The following is a 27421-nucleotide window of genomic DNA, read 5'->3' as shown; positions in this document are numbered from 1 at the left end:
CTGAAGCACCAAGAGACAAGTTGCATGGGGATAATCATTGTGGTGACCCTGCAGCTACCATTGATGCACCAGGCACAGTGTTGGGCACGTCGCAGAGGTTTTGTCTAGGCTTCCCCTCAGCCTGGCAAGTAGCTATTATTATCCCCACTTTACATACGGGAAAACAAAGGGCTCAAGAAGTTAAGTAACTTGACCGCGGGACACAGCTTCTTTTGAGCCATGATTCAAAGACAAGTCTGTGGCACATGAAACCCATTCCTTTTCCGCTATTCCACACTGAAAAGTGGCTCATGCCAGCAATAGCAAACACATCCCAAGGCCGTCCGTGATATCAAGGTGCTCCATGAATTGTCAGCTGGGTGTCCTGACCAGTACATGCAGGAGGAGATCATGGGCCACCACCCCAGACTGGTGTGGCCTGGGGAGACCTGACTCTTGACTGTGACCCCCTGGCCCCAGAAAGCTCGTTGTCCTTTTATATGGTCCCTATTTATTTTTGCAGATTTACATAGGTTGGGTGTGACTTCTCCCTGTTTATCAGTTGAACATCTGAGTCGCACAGAGTTGAGACCTCAGCGGGGTAGTGACAACACTGTCGCTCCAATGACCCCACCTGCATTCTCCTCCTGAGGGCTCACTGGAGAGGTGAGACTCCGTGAGCCTTCCTGCTCTATTCCAGTCAGCTATGTCAGCCGTGCTAAGTGTGGCCCCCACCCCAGAGGCTGTAAGAAATCCAAACCCAAGTCCCCACAAATTAAAACACTCTCAGGTGGGGCTCGGCAATGTGTGTCTAACAAGCCCTCTAGGGGATTCCCACGCAACCAAGTCTGAGAACTAAAGGGTAAAACTATTCTGTTGTCGTGTGCTGTGCCCATGTCAAGTGCAAAATCAAGGCGGCCACATTTGCAAATTCTTTGCCTCACAATTCCACCTCATGGTGAAAAACAAGGAAAAGAAAAAGAAAAAGAAAAAAACAAGAAAACTCCTGCTGACCCCTCCTGTTCCCAGCCTGACTCCTGAACCTGCCCACATTCTCCAGCCCCGAACCCCAAATCCCACACAGCTTCTTCCCTCCCCGGCATGAACCTTACCTCTTCCAGTTTAGTCTGTCTGCAGGGAAAAGAAAAGGTTAGGCCAAGGGGCAATTTCTTATGCTTCAACCCTTTGGTCTTCATGAAATCTGCCAGACAGTCAGCTACATATTCAAACAGCTACAGAGAAGAGAAAGCATAGAACACTGGGCTAAGGCATGGCCACTTATAAACTTGATGCCAAGGCCTTCCCCCCTCCCACCCCCCCCTCACAGAGCCCTTGCCCCAATACCTCTGAGCCGTTTCCTCGGATAATTTCATTGGGTGTTGGGTAGAACTGACTCTCCATCTGGACGTTTCTTTTCCCCTCTTCAGAGACCTGCACCTTCAAGACTCGAAACTTGGACCCTCCAAGGTCCAGGGAAAGAAACTCCCCTTTTTCTGTTAAAAAACAAACTTATCTTTTATTGAAGGTCTGTTATACGGCAAACTCTGCTTTAGAAGTTGGACATGTAATAAATGTCACTAAATCTCACAACCACCCCATGAACTAGGTATCATCATACCCACTTGCTGAGACTCTAGAAGTACAACCATGAGCTGAGCCCTCCCAGTAAGGGGCAGAGCTGGGGTGTGGCCCAAACCTGCCAGACTCTGCAGCCTAGGCCCCGCCCACTGGGTTAGGGCATAAACGTGGAGGCAAATGCAAACCCACTTGAGGCAGGTGGTATTAGAAATGGGCCTTGGGGCACCTGCGTGGCTGTTGGTTGAGCATTTGACTCTTGATCTTAGTTCACATCATGATCCCAGGGTCGTGGGATCAAGCCCTGCGTCAGGCTCTGTGCTGAGCATGGAGCCTGCTTAAGACTTTTTCTCTGTCCCCGACTTGCGGGAAGAAAGAAAAGAAAAGGAAAGGAAAAGGAAAAGGAAAAGGAAAAGGAAAGGAAAGAAGAAGGAAGGAAGGAAGGAAGGAAGAGAGGGAGGGAGGGAGGGAGGAAGAAAAGAAAAGATAAGAAAAGACAAGACAAGACAGGGGCGGCTGGGTGGCGTAGTCGGTTAAGCGTCTGACTTCAGCTCAGGTCATGATCTCGCGGTTCGTGAGTTTGAGCCCCGCGTCAGGCTCTGGGCTGATGGCTCAGAGCCTGGAGCCTGTTTCCGATTCTGTGTCTCCCTCTCTCTCTGCCCCTCCCCCGTTCATGCTCTGTCTCTCTCTGTCCCAAAAATAAATAAATGTTGAAAAAAAAAATTAAAAAAAAAAAAGACAAGACAAGGAAAGACAAGAAAGAAAAGAAAGAAAGAAGAAATGGACCTTGAGGATGGAGTCTATTCTATCATGCCACAACCAAGCTGAGAGCAGATACTCCAAGAGTGGGCAAAGTGCTGGTAAGGCAGAAGGAAAAGGCAGGGAGGTATGCAGGGAAGAGAAACCGGCCCCATACAAGGCTCAATCTCATGGGCAGAGGGAAAAGACTCTAGAAGGGAAAAAAGACAGGGACCAAATGATAGCCCTTAAGGGGCCAAGGATCTTCATATTTGGGGCCAGACCCAGCCCAGTACAAGGCAGATGCTGTTAATAAAAAGGTGGGAATAATAAATAATAATAATAATAATAATAATAAATAATAAATAATAATAAAAAGGTTGAGGCAGTTCACTTTGGTGACTTCAACTCGGGATCCAGCCAGAATTTCTGCCAGGACTCTTGCCAGTGTCTGCATCAGCCACAGATGTGGGATAGGAATGCAGGTGTACAAACTCTTGAACCAACAAGCCTTCGTATAGAATTATCTGTGCCTGACAAGTGGCTACAGGTTAGGCATGCTTCATGATATACATACACCCAAGGCACATGTAAGTGAAACTCCATGACCACAAATCTGGTCACCCAAGTGGCCTTATTTTGTACCGTGTGACCCTAGACACGGCTGCATGGATATAGGGACCAGCTGGCCATTCAGATTTACTTCTTGTGAAACGTGAAATAAAACACAGTGAGAAATTGCTAGTTGGTGGTAAAAACCAAAGTGGAAGATGCCCCAGACCAGAGGTCAGCTGAGGAGCCAAGGTGGCCCTGTGTATGTAGGCCGAAACCACGGAGGGAAATTCTGACTCCTAGTTCCCTTGCAGCTTAAGTGTACCACGGTTCCTGCCCTCAGATTCACGAGATCCTGTGTGTCTTCCTTTTTGCTTTCTGTGTCTTTGTACAACAGACCTCCTTTCTTGACCTGGCTTGCCTGGGTTCTCCGTTCCTGGCACTCAAAGAGCTAGAGACAGGCTCTCCTGAGCAGTGCTCTGCAAACTTCAGTGTGCATGGGAATCTCCCAAGAATTTTAACATGCAGATTACATGATTCAATTTAGGTGGGGTCAGAGATTTTGTGGGTTTTAAAAAAATGTATGTATATATACGTATGTATGTGCATATGGATGTAATCACTACATCCAACATGGGGCTTGAACTCGTGACCCTGAAATCAAGAGTCGCATGCTCTTTCGATTGAGCCAGCCAGGCACCCCTGAGATTTTATATTTTTCTTTTTTTTTTTTAATGTTTATTTATTTTTGAGAGAGACAGAGACAGAGAGAAAGAGTGTGAGTGGGGGAGGGTCAAAGAGAGAGGGAGACACAGAATCCAAAGCAGACTCCAGGCTCCGAGCTGTCAGCACAGAGCCCGACGCGGGGCTCGAACTCACGGACCGTGAGATCATGACCTGAGCCGAAGCCAGACGCTTAACCGACTGAGCCACCCAGGCGCCCCGAGACTTTATATTTCTAAACAAGTTCCCAGGTCTCTGCTGCAGGTCTCTGGACCACAGTTAGAGGTGCACAGGCTTAGTCATTTATAGACCCAGCCAGCTGGATCTTTTGTTTTTGTGGAGATTATTTGGACAGAAAGATTCTTATCTCCCTAGATCAGCCCCAAAGAAGCCTGTTGGAGTCATTTATTATTCATGAAGGGAATCCAGGGACCTGATACTGTGCAATTTTTATTAGCCTTCATCACGTACCAAACAAGAGATGCTTTCGCAGATGTTATCTGAAGTAGGAAATAGGGAAGATCACACAATCCTTGTATGAACATTTACTGAGCACTGACTCTGTGCCAGATAACATGCCACGTGCTAGGAAGGCACAGGGAGGGCAGGAGTGAACGCCACAGAGGAGACGGAAGGAGCCGAGTACTGAAGAATGCGAGGGAGGGAGGCAGGCAGCCGGCCAGAGGAGGTCCCAGGGAGGAAACCCGGAGCCAAGGAATGAGCTCACTAGGGAAGGGAGGGTCTGCTTCTGCGGAAAGAGGGAGGTGTGACAGAAATGAGGCTCGCAGGTAGTCTCGGGATAAACTAGGAAAGAGCTGGAAAAACTGCCCCACCCCAAAGAGCTTGAGCTCTATCCAGAAGGTGAGGGGGAGCCACAGAAAGATTTGAAGCATGGGAGTGCCGAGCTCTGATGGAGATTTGGGGAAAACGCCTCCGGCACCAGTCAGAATAGACTGGAGGATTTTAATAACAGAGGAGCTTTCTGTGCTGCGGTTCGGGTTGGAGGTGATATGCAAAACCCAGTGTAGCGTAGCATGGATTCATCCCTTCCTCTGGACACCGGTGCTCTTATCGGTGTGCAATCACCTGGCTCCACCAGTGACTCAAGATGCAATTTCATGGAAACCACCTGGCATGGTCCCTTCTGTGACTTTGACCCCAGAGAAAGGACTCGTTGGAACCTGAGGGAGGGAGAACCTACCTAGAAGAAGAGGCAATAGCGGCAGTGGGGCCGTCGGGATCTCGACAGCAATTATGAAGATTATCATGACCGTCCAATCGTGGGGACGTAATGTACCACATGGTGACTAGAGTTAATAATACTGTGTTGCGTATTTGAAAACTGCTAAGAGGGTAGATCTTAAAAGTCATTATCAGAAGAAAAAAAGAAATTTGTCACTACATGTGTTGCCAAATGTTAGACTCACTGTGGTGGTCATTTTGCCATATATACAAACATCAAATCGTGTTGTACACCTGAAACTAATACAATGTTGTGCTAATTATATCTCAATAAAAATTTTTAAAAAATAAAAAAATAACGATCTCCCAAGAGAGTGAGGTTGCCTTGACCATCCGCCTCTGTAGGCAGATTCTGTGACCTTTCCGAGGCTCCAGGGTTTCCTTCTCCTAAGCCACTCCCAGGGTTTATGCCCCTGTTCCTTCCTGTTCCCACAGATGCACGATGACTGAATGTGTAGATTCCTGGAGATGCAGAATCTCCAGGGGAAGAGACCTGAGAAACCACACCACATTTAGGAACTGCTTCAGGGGAGTCTTTTTGTTTTTTGTTTTGAGAGAGAGAGAAAGAGAGGGCACAAGTGAAAAAGGGGCAGAGAGAGAGAGAGAGAGAGAGAAAGTGGGGCTCACCCAGGGCTCATGCTCACCCAGAGTGGGACTCGAGCTCACGAACTGTGAGATCATGACCTGAGCTGAAGTCAAATGCTTAATGACTGAGCCACCCAAGCGCCCCGCAGCTGAGTCTTATACTCAGGTAAGCAAGGGACCCCTGTTCTAGGACAACCCCCTGGGCATATCAGCTGACTACGTCAGGCCCCCTGGGCTCCCCTTCAAGTCTCCCCCCTCAGTAGCAGCATCTGGAGTCGGGCCTACAGCATCACAATCACCGTCACAATCATGTGATGGGCACTTCCCGTCCCCCTTCCCTCGTGACTGGTAGAGGATCAGGCACAAATGCTAACGCTTTTAAGGCACTTTGTAAGAACAGTTTTGCAGCTCCCACACTGAAAGGCTGGGAGGGAGCTAAGCTCTAACAAGTTACCCCCTCTCAGGTAGGTTTGGATAAAAGGAAGGGAATTACAGACAGTAGGTGAACTCAGGATTTCTCTGGCACCTGCACACATTTTTGAAATGGAGGTCCCATGGGGCGCCTGGGTGGCGCAGTCGGTTAAGCGTCCGACTTCAGCCAGGTCACGATCTCGCGGTCCGTGAGTTCGAGCCCCGCGTCGGGCTCTGGGCTGATGGCTCAGAGCCTGGAGCCTGTTTCCGATTCTGTGTCTCCCTCTCTCTCTGCCCCTCCCCCATTCATGCTCTGTCTCTCTCTGTCCCAAAAATAAATAAAAACATTGAAAAAAAAATTTTTTTTAATAAAAAAAAAAAAAAAAGAAATGGAGGTCCCAGTGGATTAGTAGCATTTTATTTGTTTGCTTTTGTTAGTAACCATGAAATTACACCACCAGCTCATAGGAGCCACACAAGACTTGGGGCAATATTTGGGAGATTTTAAAGCACTCCCTCCACATGACTTTATCAGACCCTAACAACCCTGATCTTTTACTGATGCAGACAGGAGTGCAGTGGTCCTGGGACTTACCAAGGCCACTTGGCCCCAGGGACTCTGGGTCCCAAGACCTCACTGCAACAGGATCACCAGTGAGAATTATTATATGATGAGAGGCTCTGAGGAGAGGTACCTCCGGGCTTGAGGGTTTCTAAGACTTGTCAGTTTCACTTCCAAACCTTCCTGAAATAGCCAGGGCCAGGAAGACGCATCTATCCCCACAGCCTCCAGACCATCAAAGTCACTTTCCCTCGCTTCTGGGGACACACCTCAGCAGGAAGAACCAAAGCACAGGAAGCTGGGAGGACTTCACCCTGGTGCCTCCCGCCATAGACACACCCATGACTCAGATGCTTACTCTGAATGGCCCTGGATGACCCTTCGAGGACCACAGTCCCCTAGGCACTTTCACAGAACAGCATCTGGAACTCAGCAGATTTTTTTAAACAGGACTGTCTCTCTCCAAAGCTTATGTCCCTCCAGGGTGAGTAATTGTCCACCATGTCACCCACCCACCACTGAGGGAATAGGACTTTCACATCACAGTTCCCGGAGAACTCTCGAATAGCAGAAACTACCTTGACCCAGTCATTGGCCCACAGGGGCCCAGAACCCGGCTAATCCAATCAAAGCCCCTGGGAGTTTCCTAAACTTCAGTCCCTGCTCCTTCAAGGGCCCCAAAGCCCTCGCTGGAGCTTGGTGGGAGCACTGGGACACTGCCACTGGGGGAGCTCCTTGGTCCTCAGTGTTCTCATCTGACCTGGGCAAAACAGTTACAACTCAGGGTTCTTAAGGGACAGTAACGCCCCTGACCACAGAGGGTGCCTGGTAGACACCAGTTCCTGTCCCTCCTGTGGCTTTGCCCAGAGGCTGAGAAGGGAGGAGGTGGATGGAAACTTGTGGATTCCCTCTAGAGACCTCTAGGCTACGGTCAGCAAAGCAATAGTTCCCCAAGGATGTCCACATCCTGGGATGCCTGGGTGGCTCAGTCGGTTGAGCATCTGACTTTTGATTTCGGCTCAGGTCATGATCCCAGGGTTGTGGTATGAAGCCCTGCCTCAGGCTCATGCTCATGCTCATTCTCTCTCTCTCCCAAAATTAAAAAAAAAAAAAAAAAAAAAAAAGATGTCCACATCCTTATCCCCAGATCTGTATATATGTTAGTTACATGGCAAGGGAAAATTAAGGTTACAGATGGGATTAAAACTGTTCATGGGTTGGCCGTGATTTTGGAAGATTATCCTGGATTATCTGAGTGTGCCTAATGTGTAATCACAAGGTCTTTAAATGTGGAAGAGAGAAGCAGAAGGATCAGAGTCAGAGAGAGATTTAAAGATGCTCCTCAGCTGGTTTGGAGATAAAAAGGGGCATGAGCCATGGAATGCAGGCGGAAAATGCAAGGAAAGAGATTCTACCCCAGAGCTTCCAGAAGGAACGTGGCCCTGCTGACAGCCTGATTATAGCCCAGTGGGACCTAGTTCAGACTTCTGACCTTCAGAGCTGTAAGAGAATAAATTTTGGGTGGGTTTTAAGCTGCTACGTTTGTGGTAACTTATTATAGCAGAAAACAGAAAACAAATACAGAGGCCAACTCTCTCATTTTACAGATAAAGAAACTAAGGCTAAACGTTTGGCCAAAGGTCACCAAGAAATGGGCCTAGAACCCAGGTTTCTTGAACTGTCATTTATTCTTCCTCCCACTGCATCACCTTATCTTCCATTACTTACCACCTTGGGCCTAGAATCTAGATACCTAGGCATGAAACACCACTTATTATCCATTCAACAAATATTTCAGGGCCTAGTGTGCATCAGGCACTTCGCTAGGTGCTCAGAACACTGTGGTGAAGAAGAAACAGACCCTGCCCTCAGGGAGCGCTGGCCCAGTAGGGAGACCCGGCATGGGAATGCTTCCTAGATGGAGGCAGTGACCGCTACCCTGGGACTGAAGAGCCAGGTTGATGTTCACGAGAGGAAGAATGTTGGATGCCCCAGCAAGTGAATAAACAAAATGTGTGGGGCCAAGGTGAGCGGAGAAAAAGCCGGGTACATTTGAACTTTGGTTCAAAACTTTTGGTACTGACTAGACTGAAGCATAGAGAGTTGGAGAGGAATGTGCACAGAGGGCTGGAGAGATAAGCCAGGGGACAGGTACCCATCAGCCAGGGAGAAAGCAGGGAGATCAGGGTCCCTGGCAGCCCCCAGCCCCACTCACCTGAGCCATCGGGAATGGCCCTGACAAAGGTGGGCAGCATCTTCACGGAGGCTGTGGGGTTGGTGTCCTTCCCCAGGCCCTTCTGCATTTCAGCCTGGAACCGAGCCATGATGTCCAAAAGGGTCTCATCGGAGAGCCGCATGTGATACAGGAATCTGTCCACCTGGAACAGACACCAGGGTGACCAGCGTTGCCTGTTAGGGGTGCTTGTCCTCCACTCCCATCACGAAGCTGCATTTCTGACTCTGGGGACATCGACAGTCATGATGTCAATTCCCAAAAGTTCCTTGCCTGACCCCTCACATCTTGGAGACGAAGTGGGGAATTGGAAGAACAGAATGGATTGGAAGGCTGGGAGGTAGGAATTTATTCCTCCGAAGGGCGAGCTCTGAGGAAGAAAGGATTCTTCCATTTTTCTGATGGGACAATAGAGGGGCAAAAGGTACAAAGGATTCAGGGTTTCTAATTCCTAGCCCAGGGCCTGCACCGTTGTCTCATTGCCTCTCCACTACAAAAGACTAGCTATAGTTTTAAAGGTAAATTCCTAAGCACGGAAGTTTTCACTTCCAATGATGACAATATATATCAAAACTTGTTTCCTTTTGTTAATGGGCTGCTAGGAAGCTCAGCTAAATTTAGTTTCCAATTGCAATCTAAATTCTAGTCCCTTAAATTGTCATTCTGCTTTTAACTGAGGTTGTTCTAATTAAGATGAAGTTTAATTTCTTTTTAAATTTTTTTTATTATGTTTCTTTATTTTTGAGAGGCAGAGAGAGACAGGGCATAAGCAGCGGAGGGGCAGAGAGAGAGAGAGACACAGAATCCGAAGCAGGCTCCAGGCTCCGAGCCGTCAGCCCAGAGCCCGCCGCGGGGCTCAAACTCACGAACCGCGAGATCATGACCTGAGCCGAAGTCGGACACTCAACCGACTGAGCCCCCCGGGCGCCCCAAGATGAAGTTTAATTTTTAAAGCCAGCCCCAGTTGCTCCTGAAAATGAGTGGGAAACACTCATTTTCAAATGAGTGGGCAAAGGACCACTGCCCTAATGGAGGGACATTATAAAACTCACTCTGGCTGTGCTCAGTGCAACAGTTTCCTCTTCATGGTAACGCTCATCATTTGGTAGTGACAGCCAAATGATGGATTCCCAGGGCTTACTGGAACAGATGACTGAGGGGGTCACGAGTAGGGACAGTGGCACAGATGCCCTGTATTTGCCCCTCCTGCTTTATGTACACATACTGAGCAGCCTCTCCACCCACCCAAGTCACAAGCAGACTTGATCCCAGCACATTCCTAGAGGAATCACTCTCCCACACTTTTCTCAAAGGCTAAGAACATTCGTTGCAGTCTACAAAGTGCTTTCATGTAGGCAACCTCGTTCAATCTCCCTGACATGGCTCTGAGGCAGCCAGGTGAGGCCAGAATTCTTGCTTCTGGTTGAGAAATGAGGACTCCAAGCCTCAGAGTCATGAAGCAACACTGGGAGAGCTGTAAGTGAATGGCAGCCGTGGGACTAGAATCCAGTCTGGTTTTGCCTGGTTTTGCTTCACAGCTCTGTGCAGGACACAGGAGCCCGACAGAGACATTACACCGAAAGTGCAGGGGCCACGTGACCTTTATCACAGGACAGGTGCCTAGTCATCAGCCAGGCCTACTGGGCGGCGTCCCAGCTTAGGCTGGGGACAATATGGAGACCCAAGCCAGTGAAATGGCGCATGGCTCCAGGGACTTGGGGGCCAGGGAGAGGCCAGAAAACCATCAGAGAGCCATTAGCAAAAAGGACAATTGGGCTTTCAGTGTATTTGAGGAGATAGGATGGAACCAGGTCATGCTTCATTAAGGGCTTCCTGTTCACCCTGAGTCTGTTTATGACTAATTGGTTGGCACAGCCACACACACGGAGAAAACCGACAGAAGGGACGTGACCCAAGTAATTGGGGCTTGGGGAAGGGTGAGATGTACTACACGGGAACTAAACTTGCTCCCTTTCCACCCCAAGGACCCTGAAATGCGCCCTTGGACCTACAGCTCATTTTGCTCAGCGCCCAACAGAACTTCTCCCGCGTCCCCATAGTGTCATCCCTCACGTACAAGACATGGGTTTGAGGCCCCATTGGGGTCATTTGCCAGCTGCAGTTAAGAGTCCTTCAGACCTTTGGGTTTCCGCTCCTGCTGTTTCACTAAGTTCAGGTCGTGACAGAAAGAATGTCAGCTTAGCAACAATTTCTTGTTTATTCTTTGTACCTCCCACAGGACCTAGTGCAGTAGCTAGACGGGAAAAATGAAACATATGTTGGGGAGGGAAAGCTGTATTTTAAATCCAAACAGGTGATTTGGGGCCTGTGTAACCAGGCACATCCTTTGCAGGCACTAAGGGAGGGTGTTTGAGTTGCAGAAAACCAAGCACACATTTGGAAAGACTCTTGAGACCGTGAAACAGGATATCTTCTAAACAAAAGAGCCAACACACGGTACATTTAACATAGAAGAGCAAATTCAAAAACGTAAGCTCAGACTTGCCGAATGACAGAATGTGGGAGCCGGAAGTGACTTTAGAGATCACTTAGTCCAAAGGTCCCATATGAATCAAGAGTCATAAAAAGGTTCACCTCTTTGACCCGGTGATTTCAGTTCTGGGAATCTAACCTTATGATGATCACAAAGATGGATAACAGTAAACACATTCCAGTGTTTCTCATAACAATATCTTAACTGTTAAAAAATGTTTTCAAAAGTAGCCAAATGTCAGGGGCACCTGGGTGGCTCAGTTGGTTAAGCATCCAACTTCCGTTCAGGTCATGATCTTACGGTTCGTGAGTCCGAGTCCCACATCAGGCTCTGTGCTGACAGCTCAGAGCCTGGAGCCTGCTTCGGATTCTGTGTCTCCCTCTCTCTCTGCCCCACCCCTGCTTGCACTCTGTCTCTCTCGATCTCTCAAAAATGAATAAACGTTAAAAAATATGTTTTTAAGTAGCCAAATGTCCAACAAGAGGGAAAAGATTAAATTACAGTATATCCAACAGGATTGACTATCAGAGGATAATAAAATGATAATAATGAAGAAATGGGAGAAATGTACACAAGTGGTTACAATATAACAGTAAGTGAAGGACACAAGAGTCAGAATTGTAGATGAGATAGAAATACAACTGTAAAAACATACCATAACAGCTTCCACCGGGCAAATCTGACAGTGTTTGTGAGAGGGGTGGGAATAAAGGTAACATTTCCCCTTTTCGTAATGTTGACTTACTGAACCGTAAAAAGTACATACTGAAAACCTAACCAGCCCTTCTCTTATGAGTGAACAATCTGCAGGTCACTGACCAGAGTCAGCCCAATGTTATCAGTAGGTCAAATAATGTCAATATATTGAATTGGAAAAGAAGCTATCACAGAGGTGTTTCCTTCCTTCCTTCCTTCCTTCCTTCCTTCCTTCCTTCCTTCCCTCTCTCCCTTCTGGTTTTATTTTGTTTGGTCTTTGTTTTAACATTGGTGTAGGGAGATTGAAAAAAATTGTTCCAGGGTCTAAACGGTAACCCTCCCAGGCAAGTATGGCCCAGGATCTTGACACTCTGGAGGCAGGAAGCACAGAAACTAAGGAGGGGATAGACTACCTGACCCTGGAGAGAGAGAAAGGGCCTGTGCCTTTTGACCAGGTGTGTTTACACCACGTGGAGGAGGGCACGAGCCCGTGTTCTCAGAACCTGTGACTCATCCAGCAACCAATAAACCAGATGCCCGTACTATCCCAGTCACCTGTTACTTCAGGTGGCCACAAGGTGCTCCTGACTACCCCTCCTCAGCTCACTCTTCAGCTTTCTTGAAGGGGAGAGAGGAGGGAGGTGGGAAGGGTCAACCTCGGGCCTTGACAAAGGCTCACCCTCCTCGCAGAGGACCCGAACAAATCCGTGGAGGCTGCAACCTGGGGCTGGCGGACAAGCAAGTCCCACCTGATTCTAGGATGTAACAAATGGAACCAAGGAAATGAAACTAATTCGCAGAACCAAATGGAAAGGTTCCAAAGACTTCTCTCTTGTGTTTTGCAGAGATACATGCAGGTTTCTTCTTTACTAAGCTGGTAATAATGGAAAGTGAATCTTTAAGTTGTACCCTTTAGGACTTTCCTACCTCCTCAAGAAGCCAGTAGAGGACTCCGTGAAACTAATCAATAAGTGAAAATTAAGACAGCTTAAATCAGATTGATTCACAATACTTTAAGATTTGCTATAACTTCTAACCCAATTCTCTGATGAACAGAATTTAGTGGAGGTTTGTCCCACCAAGCACATGAGGGCTGTAAGGGACCATGCTTCCTCTCTGTGTTTGAAAAGCCTGGAGGCATCACGGCACAACGGAAAGAATGCTAGGGGAGTCAGAGACTTGGGTTTAATCCTCACTCCACCTTAAATACTCGGGTGGCTTTGGCTAAGTCCGCCTCCTGAGAGGATTTCTGTTATCTGTAAATTGAGAGACACTAGTGCCCAGGGCGCTGCCTCGGCAGCTGGAGTGGCTGGTGTGGCAGGCTGGGCTCCTTCCAGGCTGCCAGCAGAGAATGGTGAGCCTTGGCAACTTTTAAGCAGCCTACCTTGGAATCAATTTTGTGGAGAGGTTTTGTGGGCAAAGTGGCGGAATAGTGCACAGCCTACCGTTGGCCAACAGCCATGGCAATAATAAATATTTCAACTATTGTACATCAAAACCCACATCCCTCTTGGTTGGTTCCCATGCTTCTATTCTTTCAAGCACATGAAGAATCATGTGAATTACTTGAAAGGTTCTCAAAATTTCTCTCCCCTCCTTTGTAGCCTTTCCCCTCAAACATCCCCGACATCAAACACGATTGTCTTTCACGTTTCTAAAGACTTTCGCCTCATCCACACCCAGTGATATCTGCCAGGAAGTGCAGAGTGAAATGCAAGACCGAGGACAATGTCTAATGCCCAGCCTGTGGGAGATTTGCTCCGCACCCCACTCCGTGAGCTCTTAGCTGGTCCTGTGCTCCCTGGGTCTTCTCTAATAAGCTTGCTTAAGTCCCTTTGGATGCAGCCACGGTATCAATTAGTTCTTTCAGTCAAGAATGAGCCAGGTATCTCTGAGCTTTGCGAGTCCTTACCTTCTTGATCTGATCCTCCTTCAGCTTGGTGAAGTAAAATGCCATCAAGTGTACGGCAAACATTTTTTCCAAGTTTGGTTTCTCCTGAGATGGGCAGAGATTTCTGTGCAGTGTTTACTCCCGTGTCTCTGGAGTGCTGCCCACTCCCGGTCAGGCTGGAGGCCTCCAGGAACTAGGTGCTACAGATTAAATACCTCCAGGCTGCTTAGTTCAATGATTAAACTTCGCCCCCTCGCTCTGGTCCCTCCCTCCAGCATACACTTGATTGTCTAATAGGAGGCTTGGGACGGCAGCTGAGGATTGGCGGAGGGGAGGCAGGTGATGGGTTGCTTGATTCTTTGAGAATTGGGTGCCACAAAATCCCATTGCTAAGCAACACTCTCAAGCCAGCGTTCCACCAAGCCCACTCAGCCGAGGAAAATCCGAGAAGTTGGGCGTTAAACAAAGCCAACTTTGAACCAGCTGAACTGCTCGGCAAATGTTTGGTCTCAGCCTTTTCTCTTTTGTCCTTTTCTTCTCAATCCAGGGATGTAACTCCTGACTCCCTGCCCGTCCGTAGCACTGTCTTAATTAAGACTAAAACACTGCCCTGGTCAGGGAGATTTCAAGAATGTTGAGGCAAATCCCTCCATTTGTGACAGATCAGATCTCTTGGCCAACAGCCCGTGGTAATGGAAGAGAACCAATAAAAGTTTATCTAGTCACAGTGATAAGCCAGAAAACCTTGATTACATAGGTAGTGACCCAGGAAAAAATATACACGAGAAAGAATGGACTGATGTCACCAAGTGCTCACCGGAAAGCTGCTGCCGGAGAGAAAGACTGAAGTCAGAGGCAGAAATATCTCACGCCACTGAGAAATTTGGTTTACTCATCTCACTCATACTGGATGTGAGAAGGACCCAGAAAGGGGCCAGCGTGTGGGTACTTTAGACCTTGCACTCTTTCTGCAGTCATTGGTCAGCTAACAAAATCAGTAACAACTGTAGTGTTAACAACAGCAGCTAGCAAGGAGGGAGCACTTACTGTTCCCATTTCATAGATGGGAAAACTGAAGTCCGGAAAGGTTAAGTGACTGACGCAAAATCACAAAGCCTGTGAACGGTGCAGTGAGGAATCAAACCCAGGAGTTTCATTCCAGGCCTAGCCTTTAACTGATACATAATGTCGCCTCTCGTCTTCCTCCCTGCAATGGATACTCAACTGATACCTATTAATAGCACCAGCTTTCGGCTGGACTGTTGTCAAAAATTCCGACCACTTGGATAGCTACATACAGGGATACCATTCCAACAAGGTCTTCCCGGTGAGGGGAAGTAACAAATGGAGGAATTTCTGACCATAACTTCCCAAATATTAATCAAATGCTTCCCCAAATTAGCAACCAAACTAATGTTAAGGCAGGTCTGCCGGGCGCCCCCCAATGTTTCTGGCTCCCACATATACCTGATCTTCAGTTTAGCTGCCTCGGCTTTGTTTGCTTTTCTGCCACACAACCTCATTAATCAAAATGATTACCAAACAATTGCCTGGTGAAAGAACCTTCAACTGCGGCCTCTTCAGAAGCCACGGATTCTCCAGACAGCGCTCTTTACCCATCCATCATGTGACTGAGCCTCTGGAAGTCGAGCGTAAGCACACAGCGTTTGACTAAAATTACTCCAGATACTTCCCTCAGACTGATATAAAACTGTCTCCCAGATTGAGAAACCCCATCCTTTTCAGTCTGTTCACCCCTCAGACTATGAACTCTCTTTTCACTCCTTTACTTTGTCTATTATCCAAGCAAACAAAAGTTAACCTTCAGTTGATGAAACCATTCAGTGCCCCAAACCATGTGGAATCGTTGGTATTCTGAAACAGACGTGCTATGCCGGAGTCCGTACAGGCTGGGGATGACATCCTGGGGCAGATCACCTGCCCACAAGTGATAACAATACTTAAGTCCTCCATTTAGGGGCATCTGGGTGGCTCAGTCGCTTAAGCATCTGATTTGGGCTCAGGTCATGATCGAGCCCCACCTCGGGCTCCGTGCTGTCAGCACAGAGGAGCCTGCTTTGGATGCTCTGCCCCCTCTCTCTCTGTCCCTACCCAATGGTGTTCTCTCTCTCTCTCTCTCTCTCTCTCAAAATAAACAAACTTAAGGGGAAAAAAAGTCACCTCTGCAGTGCAGTGTGGCACCGACCGTCCTTGATTTATTCACCATCAGGGTAAAAGGTTACAATGGCCAGTGGACAAAAAACCACAAAGCCCTGACCGAAGGTCCCTACAATCTCATGGCTGCTTATGTGCACAGATAGGCAGCCTTGGGGATTTTCCTCAGGCAGACAGTATCGGAGGATGTTCACCTGTTACATCTTTCCATTTTTAACGTCAGCACATCTGCACCTACATTCCAGGTTTGAGCTAGCCAACTAAACTGAGTTTAACCATTATAAAGATCACATACATTTGGAGTCCTGTACCTCCCTCTCCTCACTTTATAAAGACAAAATATTGCGCCAAGTCTCATCTGATTATTCCAGCCCCACAACTTAGAATTTTTCACTCTTATTAAGTTTCTATGTAGCTATTCAAGGATATCTGGGTGTGAGTCTTATAAGCACTAAGATTTTGTTTAAGAACACCCATTCGAGGGTGGGCACCGCTAAGTGACATTTTCATTAAAGGATATTACCCATCTGACCCAAATCTTTCATTTGGGAAGATGAAAGAAGGGAAACGCTCTCAGCTCTATACACATCTCCGTTTCCATAGAACTCTCCCTTATGGAAAGGCCTAAAGATAATACCTGCTTTCTTTTAAGCACTGAGCATGGTAGGAGGACTAGAAGTTTAACAGAATGTACCAATTTATTTAAAAAAGTTTTTTTATGTTTTTGTTTATTTTTGAGAGAGAGAGAGAGAGAGAGAGAGAGACAGCATGCAAGCAGGGGAGGGTCAGAGAGAGAGGGAGACACAGAATCCAAAGCAGGCTCCAGGCTCTGAGCTGGCAGCACAGAGCCTGACGCAGGGCTCAAATTCACGAGCCGTGAGATCATGACCTGAGTTGAAGTCGGACGCTTAACTGCCTGAGCCACCCAGGCGCCCCGAATGCACCTATTTCTTTAGTAAACACTTTTATAGCGTATACTAAGTGCTTTATAATATTAATTGCCCGAGCAACTATCATTTCATGCTCTTCATTTTACAGGTGGAAACACTGAGGCACAGGGCCCGACTGGTACATGGTGGAGTAAATATTTGAATGCAGGCAGTGTGGCTTCAGAGCCCACGCTTAGCCTCTGTGCTATACTGGCTCTCGCTAACCTGGAAGCAAAGCATAAGGAAACACGGGACCCAACCTGGGAAAAGCAGCCTAAAGCCCCAGGCAGCACAATGGAGAATGCACATGCCCTGGGATCCCACTTTGGCTTTGCCCTCAACTGAAGATGAAGGCCCTAGGTTCATATCTGCAAAGGGTTCGTAGCTACTCCAAAGTAAAAGAGATCACAAAGGAATCCATGTGGCCCACGGTAGGCACATGAAAAACATTTCTTTAATCCAAGCCTTCACATGGCTGGGGACCCCTTCTTAAAATTGCTCTTTCATTTCATCCCATTTGGTCCCTCAGAATAAGAAAATGCGGGGCGCCTGGGTGGCTCAGTCGGTTAAGCGTCTGACTTCAGCTCAGGTCACGATCTCCCGGTCCGTGAGCTCCAGCCCCGCGTCGGGCTCTGGGCTGATGGCTCAGAGCCTGGAGCCTGCTTCGGATTCTGTGTCTCCCTCTCTCTCTGCCCCTCCCCTGCTCATGCTCTGTCTCTATCTCAAAAATAAATAAAAACATTAAAAAAAAAAAAAAGAATAAGAAAATGCATGTAGCCCATTCAACACCTTCAGTAAAGCATAACCATAAACCATTAGAAGGTACCAGTTCCATTTACTGGCATGACTGGAACAATTAGGAATTCTATAAATATTCTATTCCTGTTCAACAAAAGGAAACAGATCTTGAATTCTGTTCCATATTCTTTTTAATGATAAATCCAAAATTAAGTTGTCCAAAATGTAAATCAGTCTAACCTGCTGGTATTCCACTTACTGCAAAAGAATAAGAGTGTGTGTGAGAGAGCAAACTTCCATACAGGAAAGTCAATGTAGAAACTTCCAAGCCCTGCCAAGAGTTACAGTTACTATGGTGTCTCTATGGGAGCAACCACAAATGAAGCAGAAACGTTAACTTCAGCAAGTTTCAAAAGAATGCTACTGATCATTTTTTATAGGTTTAGTCCTGACCCAGAAAGGATTGGAAATGCTTATAAAAAAATAAATTGCACACAATTATTTTTATCACAACTCTACATTAAGAGCTGTATTTGCTCAGTCGGTTGAGTGTTTTACTCTTGATTTCGGCTCGGATCATGATCTCGCAGTTCGTGAGTTCGAGCCCCAGGCTGGGTTCTGCCCTGATGGTGCAGAGCCTGCTTGGGATGCTTTCTCTCTCTTCTCTCTCTCCTTCTCTCTCTGCCCCTCCGCTGCTCATACACACACACTCTCTCTCTCTCTCTCTCAAAAATAAATAAATAAACTTTAAAAACAGCTGTATATGTTAAAGAGAAACCAGTCACACAAGGAAATTCAACCTGTGTGGCTTTTAACATTTTTCGGAGTAGTTACAACCTCAATTGCACAAACCAGCAAACTCGTAAAAGCAAACGAGACTTCTGGTTAAACATGTGGTAAGCCCACCAGGAAAAGGAAATGAAATAGTGATTAATAAGAGATCTTAACGTAATTTTGAAAGGTAGAAAGCCGACAGAGACCAGCTTAGCAGAGGAAACCTTGCAGAGAGTGATTTTGCTGAGAAATGCGAAAAGACATTTTCAACTCTAGAAATGCTCGGGAATTGCAGGCCCTGGTACCTCAGAAGAGCAGGAGGCAAGACATAGTGCCAAAAATGGGAGATCTTCCGAAGAAAAAAAGCAGTATGCATCAAGTATGCCCCTCCACCTAGAGCCCGGGGTGACTGCCCAACCACCACCCGTACCAGCGAGTGGGCTTTTATTCACTGGAGAGATGGAACCCCAAAGCCTCTGGACTCGGGACTACCAGGCACCGTGGGAAGTGGGAATGGGGCACAAAACTGAAAATGCGGTCTCCAAGTGAAAGCCTCAAAATAGGCAGTGAGACCCCCGAACCACTTTCTGCCCAGTTTCTGCCAGCAGACATCTATCCATAGACATCCCCTTCCTCCCTCCCTCGGAGGAGTCAGGGGATCCAGTTTTTCCTCTGGTAAAACTAAATGGCCTTAGATATGGAAAAGGCAAAAGGATAGAGACAATATACAAATCAGGGGGGTTAAAGTAGAGGATTAATGGGGTGTCTGTGTGGCTCAGTCGGTAAAGTGTCCGACTCTTGATTTCAGCTCAGGTTGTAGTCTCATGGTTTCACGGGCTCAAGCCCCACATGGGGCTCTTTGCAGGCAGCGCAGAGCCTGCTTGGGATTCTCCCCCCGCCGCCTCTCTCTCTCTCTCTCAATCTCTCTCTGCCCCTTCCACACTCATGCTGTCTCTGTCTCTCTCAAAAAATAAATAAATAAAACTTAAAATTTAAAGAAGAGGATTGAGTAAGTGAAGCACAGGGAAGTTTTTAGGGCAGTAAAACTGTTCTGTATGATGCTGTAACAGTAAATACATAACGCAATGTTTGTCAAAACCCATAGAACTTTATAGCACAAAGAAGGAATTTAATGTATGTGAATTTTAAAAAATATTCAGGAGGGGCAACTGGGTGGCTCAGTCAGTTAAGCATCTGACTTCAGCTCAGGTCACGATCTCACAGTTTGTGAGTTTGAGCCCCACATTGGGCTCTGTGCTGACGGCTCAGAGCCTGGAGCCTGCTTCAGATTCCGTGTCTCCTTCTCTCTCTGCCCCTCCCCTGCTCTCTCTCTGCCCCTCCCCTGCTCTCTTTTTCTCTCTCAAAAATAAAAACATTTTTAAAATTTAAAAAAAAAAAAAGAAGTAATTGAATAGGGGCACCTGGGTGGCTTAATCAGTTAAGTGTGTGACTTCAGCTCAGGTAATGATCTCGCAGTTTGTGAGTTCGAGCCCCACATCAGGCTCTGTGCTGATACCTCAGAAATAATAAATAAAAACATTTTTAAAAATATAAAAAATTTTAAATATTTATTTTTGAGATAGAGACAGAGAGCAAGCAGGGGAGGGGCAGAGAAAGAAGGAGACACAGAATCCAAAGGAGGCTCCAGGCTCTGTTGAATGTCCCAACCGAAGGACATTCTATAGAGTATGTGACTAGTCCAGGGGCACCTGGGTGGCTCAGTCAGTTAAGTGTTCAACTCTTGGTTTCAGCTCAGGTCATGATTTCAGTTTGTGAGATCAAGCCCCGCATCAGGCTCTCTGCTGATGTTGTGAAGCCTGCTTGGGATTCTCTCTCTCTCCCTCAATCTCTGCCCCTACACCGCCCCCCTCTCAACATAAATAAATAAACTTAAAAAAATTATATGTGACCAGTCCAGCTCAAAGCTATTGAAGTCATCAAAAGCAAGAAAGTCTGAGAAACTGTCATGGCCAAGAGGAGCCCAAGGAGATAGGACAGCTAAATGTAACAACGTATCCTGGATGGGATCCTGGTACAGAAAAAGGATGTTAGGTTAAGAACTAAGGAAATCTAAATAATCTGTGGACTTTAGTTAATAATAATCTATCTTTATTGGTTCATTAATTCTGACAAATGTACCACACTAATGTTAAGATGCTAACAATAAGGGGAACTTGGTATGGGGGTATATGAGAACTCTGTACTATCTCTGCAACTCTTCTGTAAACCTGAAACTATTCTAGGGGCACCTAGTCAGTTAAACGTCCAACTTCAGCTCAGTCATGATCTCATGGTTCCTGCGTTTGAGCCCTGCATCGGGCTCTGTGCTGACAGCTCCGAGCCTGGAGCCTGCTTCAGATTCTGTGTCTCCCTCTCTCTCTGCCCCTCCCCCACTCGCATTCTGTCTCTCTCTCTAAAACACAAACATTAAGAAAATTAAAATAATAATAATAATAATAATAATAATAAAAGTAAAACTATTCTAAATTTTTTAAGTTTATTTTTTTAAACCTTATAGATGCTGATATTTGGGAAACACACTGAAAAAGCCAGCTAATAACCCAATAGCCAAAGCAATCCTGAGAAAGAACAGATATCATAAAACCTGATTTCAAGCTATATTACAAAGCTATACTTATCAGAACAGTACGGTACAAGCATAAAAACAGGCAGCTAGATCAATGGAATGGAACAGAGAGCCCACACATAACCCCCCACATAAACAGTCAACTAATTTTTGATGAGGGTGCCAAGAACACACAATGGGAAAAGGATGGTCTCGTCAATAAATGGTGCTGGGAAAAGTGGATATCCACATGCAAAAGAATAAAACTGGACCCCTAACCTTACACCACTCACAAAAAGTAACTCAAAATGATCAAAGATTTAAAGGTAAGACCTGAGGGGTGCCTAGGTGGCTCAGTCAGTTGAGCATCTGACTCTTGATTTCGGCTCAAGTCACAATCTCATGGTTCACGAATTCAAGCCCTGTGTCAGGCTCTGTGCTGACAGTGTGGAACATGCTTGGCATTCTCTCTCTCTCTCTCTCTCTGCCCCTCCCCTGCTCACTTGCTCTCTCTCAAAATAAATAAATAAACTTAAAAAAAATAAATGTAAGCCCTGAAATCATAAAACTCTTAGAAGAAAACATGGGGAAAACAATCCTTGACATTGGTCTAGGCAATGACTTCTTAGTTAACTCACCAAAATCACAGTCAACAAAGATGAAAATAAACAAGTAGGACTACATTTAACTAAAAAGTTTCTGCACAGCAAAGGAAACAATTAATTGAAAAGACAATCTATAGGAGAAAATATTTGCAAACCACCCATCTGATAAGGGACTAACATTCAAAACATACAAAGAACCCATATGAGGGGCGCCTGGGTGCCTCAGTTGGTTCAGCAACTGAGTCTTGATTTCAGCTCAGGTCATGATCTCATGGTTTGGGGATTGAGCCCCACATCTGGCTTTGTGCTCACACACACACACACACACAGCCTGCTTGGGATTTTCTCTCTCTCTCTCTCTCTGCCCCTCCCCCACTTGGTTGCTCTCTCTCAAAATAAATAAATAAACTTAAAAAAAAAAAAAAAAGAATTCATGGCATTCCTGGGTGGCTCAGTTAAGTGTCTAACTTTGGCTCAGGTCATGATCTTGCAGTTCATGGGTTCAAGCCCCGCATCAGGCTATACACTGATAAAGCAGAGCCTGCTTGGGATTCCTCTGTCTCTCTGTGTCCTTCCCCCATTCTCTCTCTCTCTCTCTCTCTCTCTCTCTCTCTCTCTCTCTCAAAATAAATAACTTAAAAAAAAAAAAAGAACTCATATTATAGCAAAAAAACAAAAAAATCCAATTTAAAAATGAACAAAGGGCCTGAAAAGCATTTTTCCAAAGAAGACACACGAATGGCCAAAAAGAACACAAAAAGGTTTTTGACATCACTAATCATCAGGGAAATGAAAATCAAATCCACAATGAGATATCACCTCCCCATGTTAGGATGCCTTTTATCAAAAAGAGAAGAGATAGCAAATGTTGGCAAGAATGTGGAGAAAAGGGAACCCTATATACTATTGGTGGGGATGTAAATTGGTACAGTTATTATGGAAAACAGTATGGCAGTTCCTCAAAAAAAACAAAAAATAAAAATGGAACTACCACAAGTTTCAACAATCCCACTCTTAGGTATGTGTCCAAAGGAACTGAAATTAGTATCATGAGGGGATATCTGCACACATGTTCGCAGCAGCATTATTCACAATAGCCAAGATATGGAAATCATCTGAGTATCTGTCAATGGATGAACAGATAAAGAAGATGGATCATTCAGCCATGAGAAACAAGGAAATCCTGCCATTTGTGACAAGGACGGACTCTGAAGGCATTATGCTAAGTGAGGTAAGTCAGACAGAAAAGGACAAATATTGTATATCACTTATATGTGGGATCTAAAAAAACTGAATTGGGGTGCCTGGGTGGCTCAGTCAGTTAAGCATCTGACTTCAGCTCAGGTCACGATCTCACGGTTCATGAGTTCGAGCCCTGCGTCAGGCTCTACGTTGACAGCTCAGAGCCTGGAGTCTGCTTCAGATTCTGTGTCTCCCTCTCTCTCTGCCCCTCCCCCCCACTCAGATTCTCTCTCCCCCTCAAAAATAAGCAAACATTAAAAAATTAAAATAAATAAATAATAAATAAATGAATAAAACTGAATTTGTAAACAGAGAGTAGAATGGTAATTAGCAGGGACTAGGGAATAGAGATTTTGGGAGCTGTTGTTTAAGGGGGCAAACTTACAACAAGTAGATAAGTAAGTTCTAGAGATCTAAGGTATAACAAAGTGATTACAGTCAACAGTACTATATTATAAACCTCAAAGTTACTAGAAGACTAAATCTTAACTGGTCTCAATACAAAATGACATAGTAAAGGCATTAGCTAATGCTACTGCAGTAACCATAGTGCAATATATAAATGTATCAAACTAACACTTTGTACAGCTTAAACTCATACAATGTTATACATCAATTATTTCTTATTTTTAAAAAAGCCATCTTATGATCCAATTAACCTGCATCAAAACCCAGAAGTTAATAAGCCCCATCCATGTCAACAGAGCTTCCTATTAGCTTAATTCCTCACTTTTAAATATGAACAGAGCCAAAGATTACTAGACACTCAAGAAAAGTTACCAGAAAGGCAGAAATCAAACCAAAGAGAATATATATATATGAAATAGAAGAAAACTTTTAAAAAATTTGTTGTGTATTTAGGAAAATAAGACATTGCATCCACAAAACAAAATTAAGATAACTCAAAATAATTGAGCTGGAGAGGCAGAGTGGAGGAACTATATGGCACTTTAAAAAAAAAATCAGTATTTTTTTCTAATAAGTGTTTTAAGTTCAAAAAGAGAAATTTAACTTTGGGCTAATTAGGAAAGGTCATAACTGATAAAAAGCTTATATGAATCTATAAGGAATTTCTTAATAAGACTTTCTGGGAATAATTGAAAGGGGTACTTTCTGATACATTTTTCAGTATTTTTTTACTATGACAATATTAAGCATTTATATTCTCTGGTTACATTTTATAGCATTCTTAATTAGCTTTGAGCAGTTTAAATTCAGCTAATAAGTTAACAGTGTTTAAGACATACTGTACTAAGATTGTCAGTAAATGAAATAATATATAGGCATACCTGATGCATTACATTAGTAAGGGGAGAAGAGCATTTGCCTAGGAAAACAGGCAAGATGAGCTTTAAGATCAGGGCAAGACTTAGTTAAAATATGTAAAAATACATTAGTTCTAATATTACTAAATAACAGCAGGCAGAGTTGATAATTCATTTATATGAATTTGTATATGTATCTAAGTCACAGTTTATGGAGCAGGTAGTGATGAAATTAAACCACTGTTTAGAATATAGAAGACCAAGTCACAGGAGGTTTTTCTTCCATCATCTCTCAAGGCAGTCTTTTCTTCTGATGGTTCCAAGTCTCCACTAAAAAGCTCAGCACTGGAAGCATCTACAGTAAAACCTTGGATTGCGAGTATCTTGTTCTGAGTGAGTGTTCTGCAAGACAAGCTAGCATTTCTAATAAATTTTAACTTGATAAGCAAGTGATGTCTTGCAAAACCAGTAGTACATGTCGCCGAATGTCACATGATCACAACTGAGCAAATGGTTCTTGACATTCCCCTTGATATACGGAGTGCTTTGGATTACAAGCATGTTTCCGGAATGAATTATGCCTACAAACCAAGGTTTTACTACTTTCTTAGACCTCGGGACAGTCAGCTGTTAGAATGCCAACATTCTCACACGAAGCAACAAAATTCTTACCTTCTGTTTCCCTCACTGTCATATTCCCCTTTATTCTTCTGAATTGTGACCCTTTCTTTTCAAACGTGTATCTAAATCTCTTCTCAGATGTAGACATTACGTTATCGTCACTCCTTTTATTTTCAAAATGAAAAAAGGAACTATGAAATTATAATAAAGAGCTCTACGAAACAAACACTATGATAAACTAAGGTTTCGATAGGCTAGAAAGTAAAGATAGAGAAATGACCTATAAAGTTGTACCAAAGTCATGAGCATAGCGGTGCCTGGGTGGCTCAGTTGGTTGGGAGTCTGACTTCAGCCTAAGTCATCTCTCTGTTCTGAGTTCGAGCCCCATGTTGGGCTCTGTGCTGACAGCTCAGAGCCTAGAACCTGTTTCAGATTCTGTGTCTCCCTCTCTCTCTGCCCCTCCCCTGCTCATGTTCTGTCTCTCTCTCTCTCAAAAATAAACAAACATTAAAAAAAATTTTTTTAAGTTATGAGCATAATTTCTAAATACTGATTTTGGGGCGCCTGGGTGGCGCAGTCGGTTAAGCGTCCGACTTCAGCCAGGTCACGATCTCGCGGTCCGGGAGTTCGAGCCCCGCGTCAGGCTCTGGGCTGATGGCTCAGAGCCTGGAGCCTGTTTCCGATTCTGTGTCTCCTTCTCTCTCTGCCCCTCCCCCGTTCATGCTCTGTCTCTCTCTGTCCCAAAAATAAATAAACGTTGAAAAAAAAAAATTAAAAAAAAAAATACTGATTTAACAACAACCCAAAAAAGTACAAAGGAAAAAAAACTAGTAACAGCTATATCAAAAGGGAAATGGAAAAAAATGAGTGACTTAAGCAAAGGAGCAATTTAAGAAAGCTAAATCCTCACCTGATACTAACAGGAAATCAGCAGCTAATGTCTTAAAATGCTAACTCAGAAGATAGTAGATGCATATTATGTCGCGTCAACGAGGTAAATTCTAGAAGAAACAGATAATAGAGTTGGGAGTACTTGTCTCTGGTTTTTCAGCTGTGTATATATTCCTTTGACAAAAAAAAATTTTAAATAGCTTAAGCTTATTTGGCTTATGTATATAGATTAGAGATAGGTTAATGTGCGGAAGTGTGTCTTAGAAGAAAGTTATCTCCAAGTAAGCTTTGTTTTGAATTTGTATCATGAATTTGTTTTGAATTTGAATTTATTATACTTCAAATACTTATATGAAAAGGGAATTTTATAGAATGTGGTCAACATCCATCTATTTATCAGTTTTAAAAGGATAACAATGAGTGATACACATGTTAAATGAAAACGTAGCTATTAAAAGAGTAAGGCAACTTGTAAACATTGCAGATTACTTCAGGGATTAAAAATACACACACACACACATACACATATATACATACCTACATATATATATATATGTATGTCTTGGCTTGATTAAAAGTACTTAAAAAAAAAAAAAAAAAAGACGACTTTCCAGCAGGGATTTCAATTTCACTGCCACTTACAGGTGTGTCCATCGGCAGTTCAAAGCAGTCACTAAGATTACAAGCCTTTCCTGAAGCTTCTGTATGCACCGGGGGCTTTTCAAGGGCTTAGAGTGGATAGGAAGCACATGATAGTGAATTTTAGGGTAGATTATAAAAGTATACCCTTGAAGAACCAAGTTCAAGAGCACCTCCTCTACCCAACATTACCAAAAGTAGCTTCTTGCATTGTCTTCTTTGCCCAATCCTATTTCAAAAGTTTTTTGTTGTTCTCTAGCATTTTTGCCCATAAAGACAACTGTTATCTATCATCTCTGTCTGAAATTGTCCCCCTATGTTCAGTAACAGGCTTTTACGTAACAGTGATAACTCAGAAGTCTGTTTATAAACATTGCTATCTCTGCTCAAGTTTATGTATTTTATAGCTTTAGAAATGGAGGAGAGAAAATAGCCAGATTCATTTATACGTTCACTTGTCTCTTAACAAAGCATAACCTGTCATTGTACCCCAACAGGTTTGAGGTGGACACACCTAGAAGGAGTGCATCGTAATTATAGACTCCCAGTCGTAAGCTAGAAGAGGCTAGGTGTTTTACGATGATTGTCTTCTATGTCTATGATTTACAAGAAGTCATTTTTTCAAAGGACCCAAATCTATTCTGCAGATTTACACTAGTCCACAAATACAGTGCACAAAAGCATTACAAGCCATTGGTTATTATTCCTAACCAGTTATGTACTATGCACATTTTATTGAATTACCTAGATCTGTTCTGATGGAACTGAGGTGGGCATCTAAGCCTCATGTTGATGTAAAGCTGAATCCACAATAATCCAAGGAGGGCTTTCAAGCAAGAACTTCAAAACCTGCTAGAAAACTGCAAGGAAAAACAAAAAAAGTTGTTTTTGAAATGTTGAGAACATGACCTTAGTGGAAGGAAAACCAAGCTGTTTTCATGGTGACAATTGTAAGCACACTGCAGAGAATTATTCAGGGCCCCTCCAATTACATTTTTCCTTTCAAAGTTACATTTTTCCTGGTTTCATCTTTCTTTAGTATCTTCTTCTAACCACAACGTTTTCCCTCCCCCACAAAGAGAAGGGTTAAAGAGTAAATGATTTATCACTATTTATAAACTCTCCTTAACTCAGTGTTTAAGCAGCCCTTCCCTAACAGCACTCCCACCCCCTCTCCTCTCGTCTGGGTCTTCACTAACATTTAACTGACCTATGTTTGCAAGTGTCTTGCCTAAGTGTCTTCTCTGACTCACCAACCTGGCTCCTAAGCTGGAGAAAGTAGCAGAATTACAACA

General features: G+C 44.6%; 1 protein-coding gene across 1 annotated transcript in view; it reads right to left on the bottom strand.

The window, feature by feature from the left end:
• HKDC1 (hexokinase domain containing 1) overlaps positions 1-13970 on the bottom strand; it is a 51074-nt gene extending 37104 nt beyond the window's left edge. The window contains exons 1-4 of the mRNA XM_043596514.1: positions 13703-13970; positions 8583-8745; positions 1324-1472; positions 1092-1211 (exon numbers count right to left, since the gene is read on the bottom strand). Coding sequence (XP_043452449.1) covers positions 1092-1211; positions 1324-1472; positions 8583-8745; positions 13703-13765 — 495 coding nt within the window. The 5' untranslated portion in view covers positions 13766-13970. The remainder of the gene's footprint in view (positions 1-1091; positions 1212-1323; positions 1473-8582; positions 8746-13702) is intronic.
• Between the last annotated feature and the right edge of the window lie 13451 nt (positions 13971-27421).

Source organism: Prionailurus bengalensis, chromosome D2 (assembly GCF_016509475.1).
Source record: "Prionailurus bengalensis isolate Pbe53 chromosome D2, Fcat_Pben_1.1_paternal_pri, whole genome shotgun sequence".
Taxonomy (NCBI): domain Eukaryota; kingdom Metazoa; phylum Chordata; class Mammalia; order Carnivora; family Felidae; genus Prionailurus; species Prionailurus bengalensis.
This window is presented reverse-complemented; position numbering and strand designations above follow the sequence as displayed.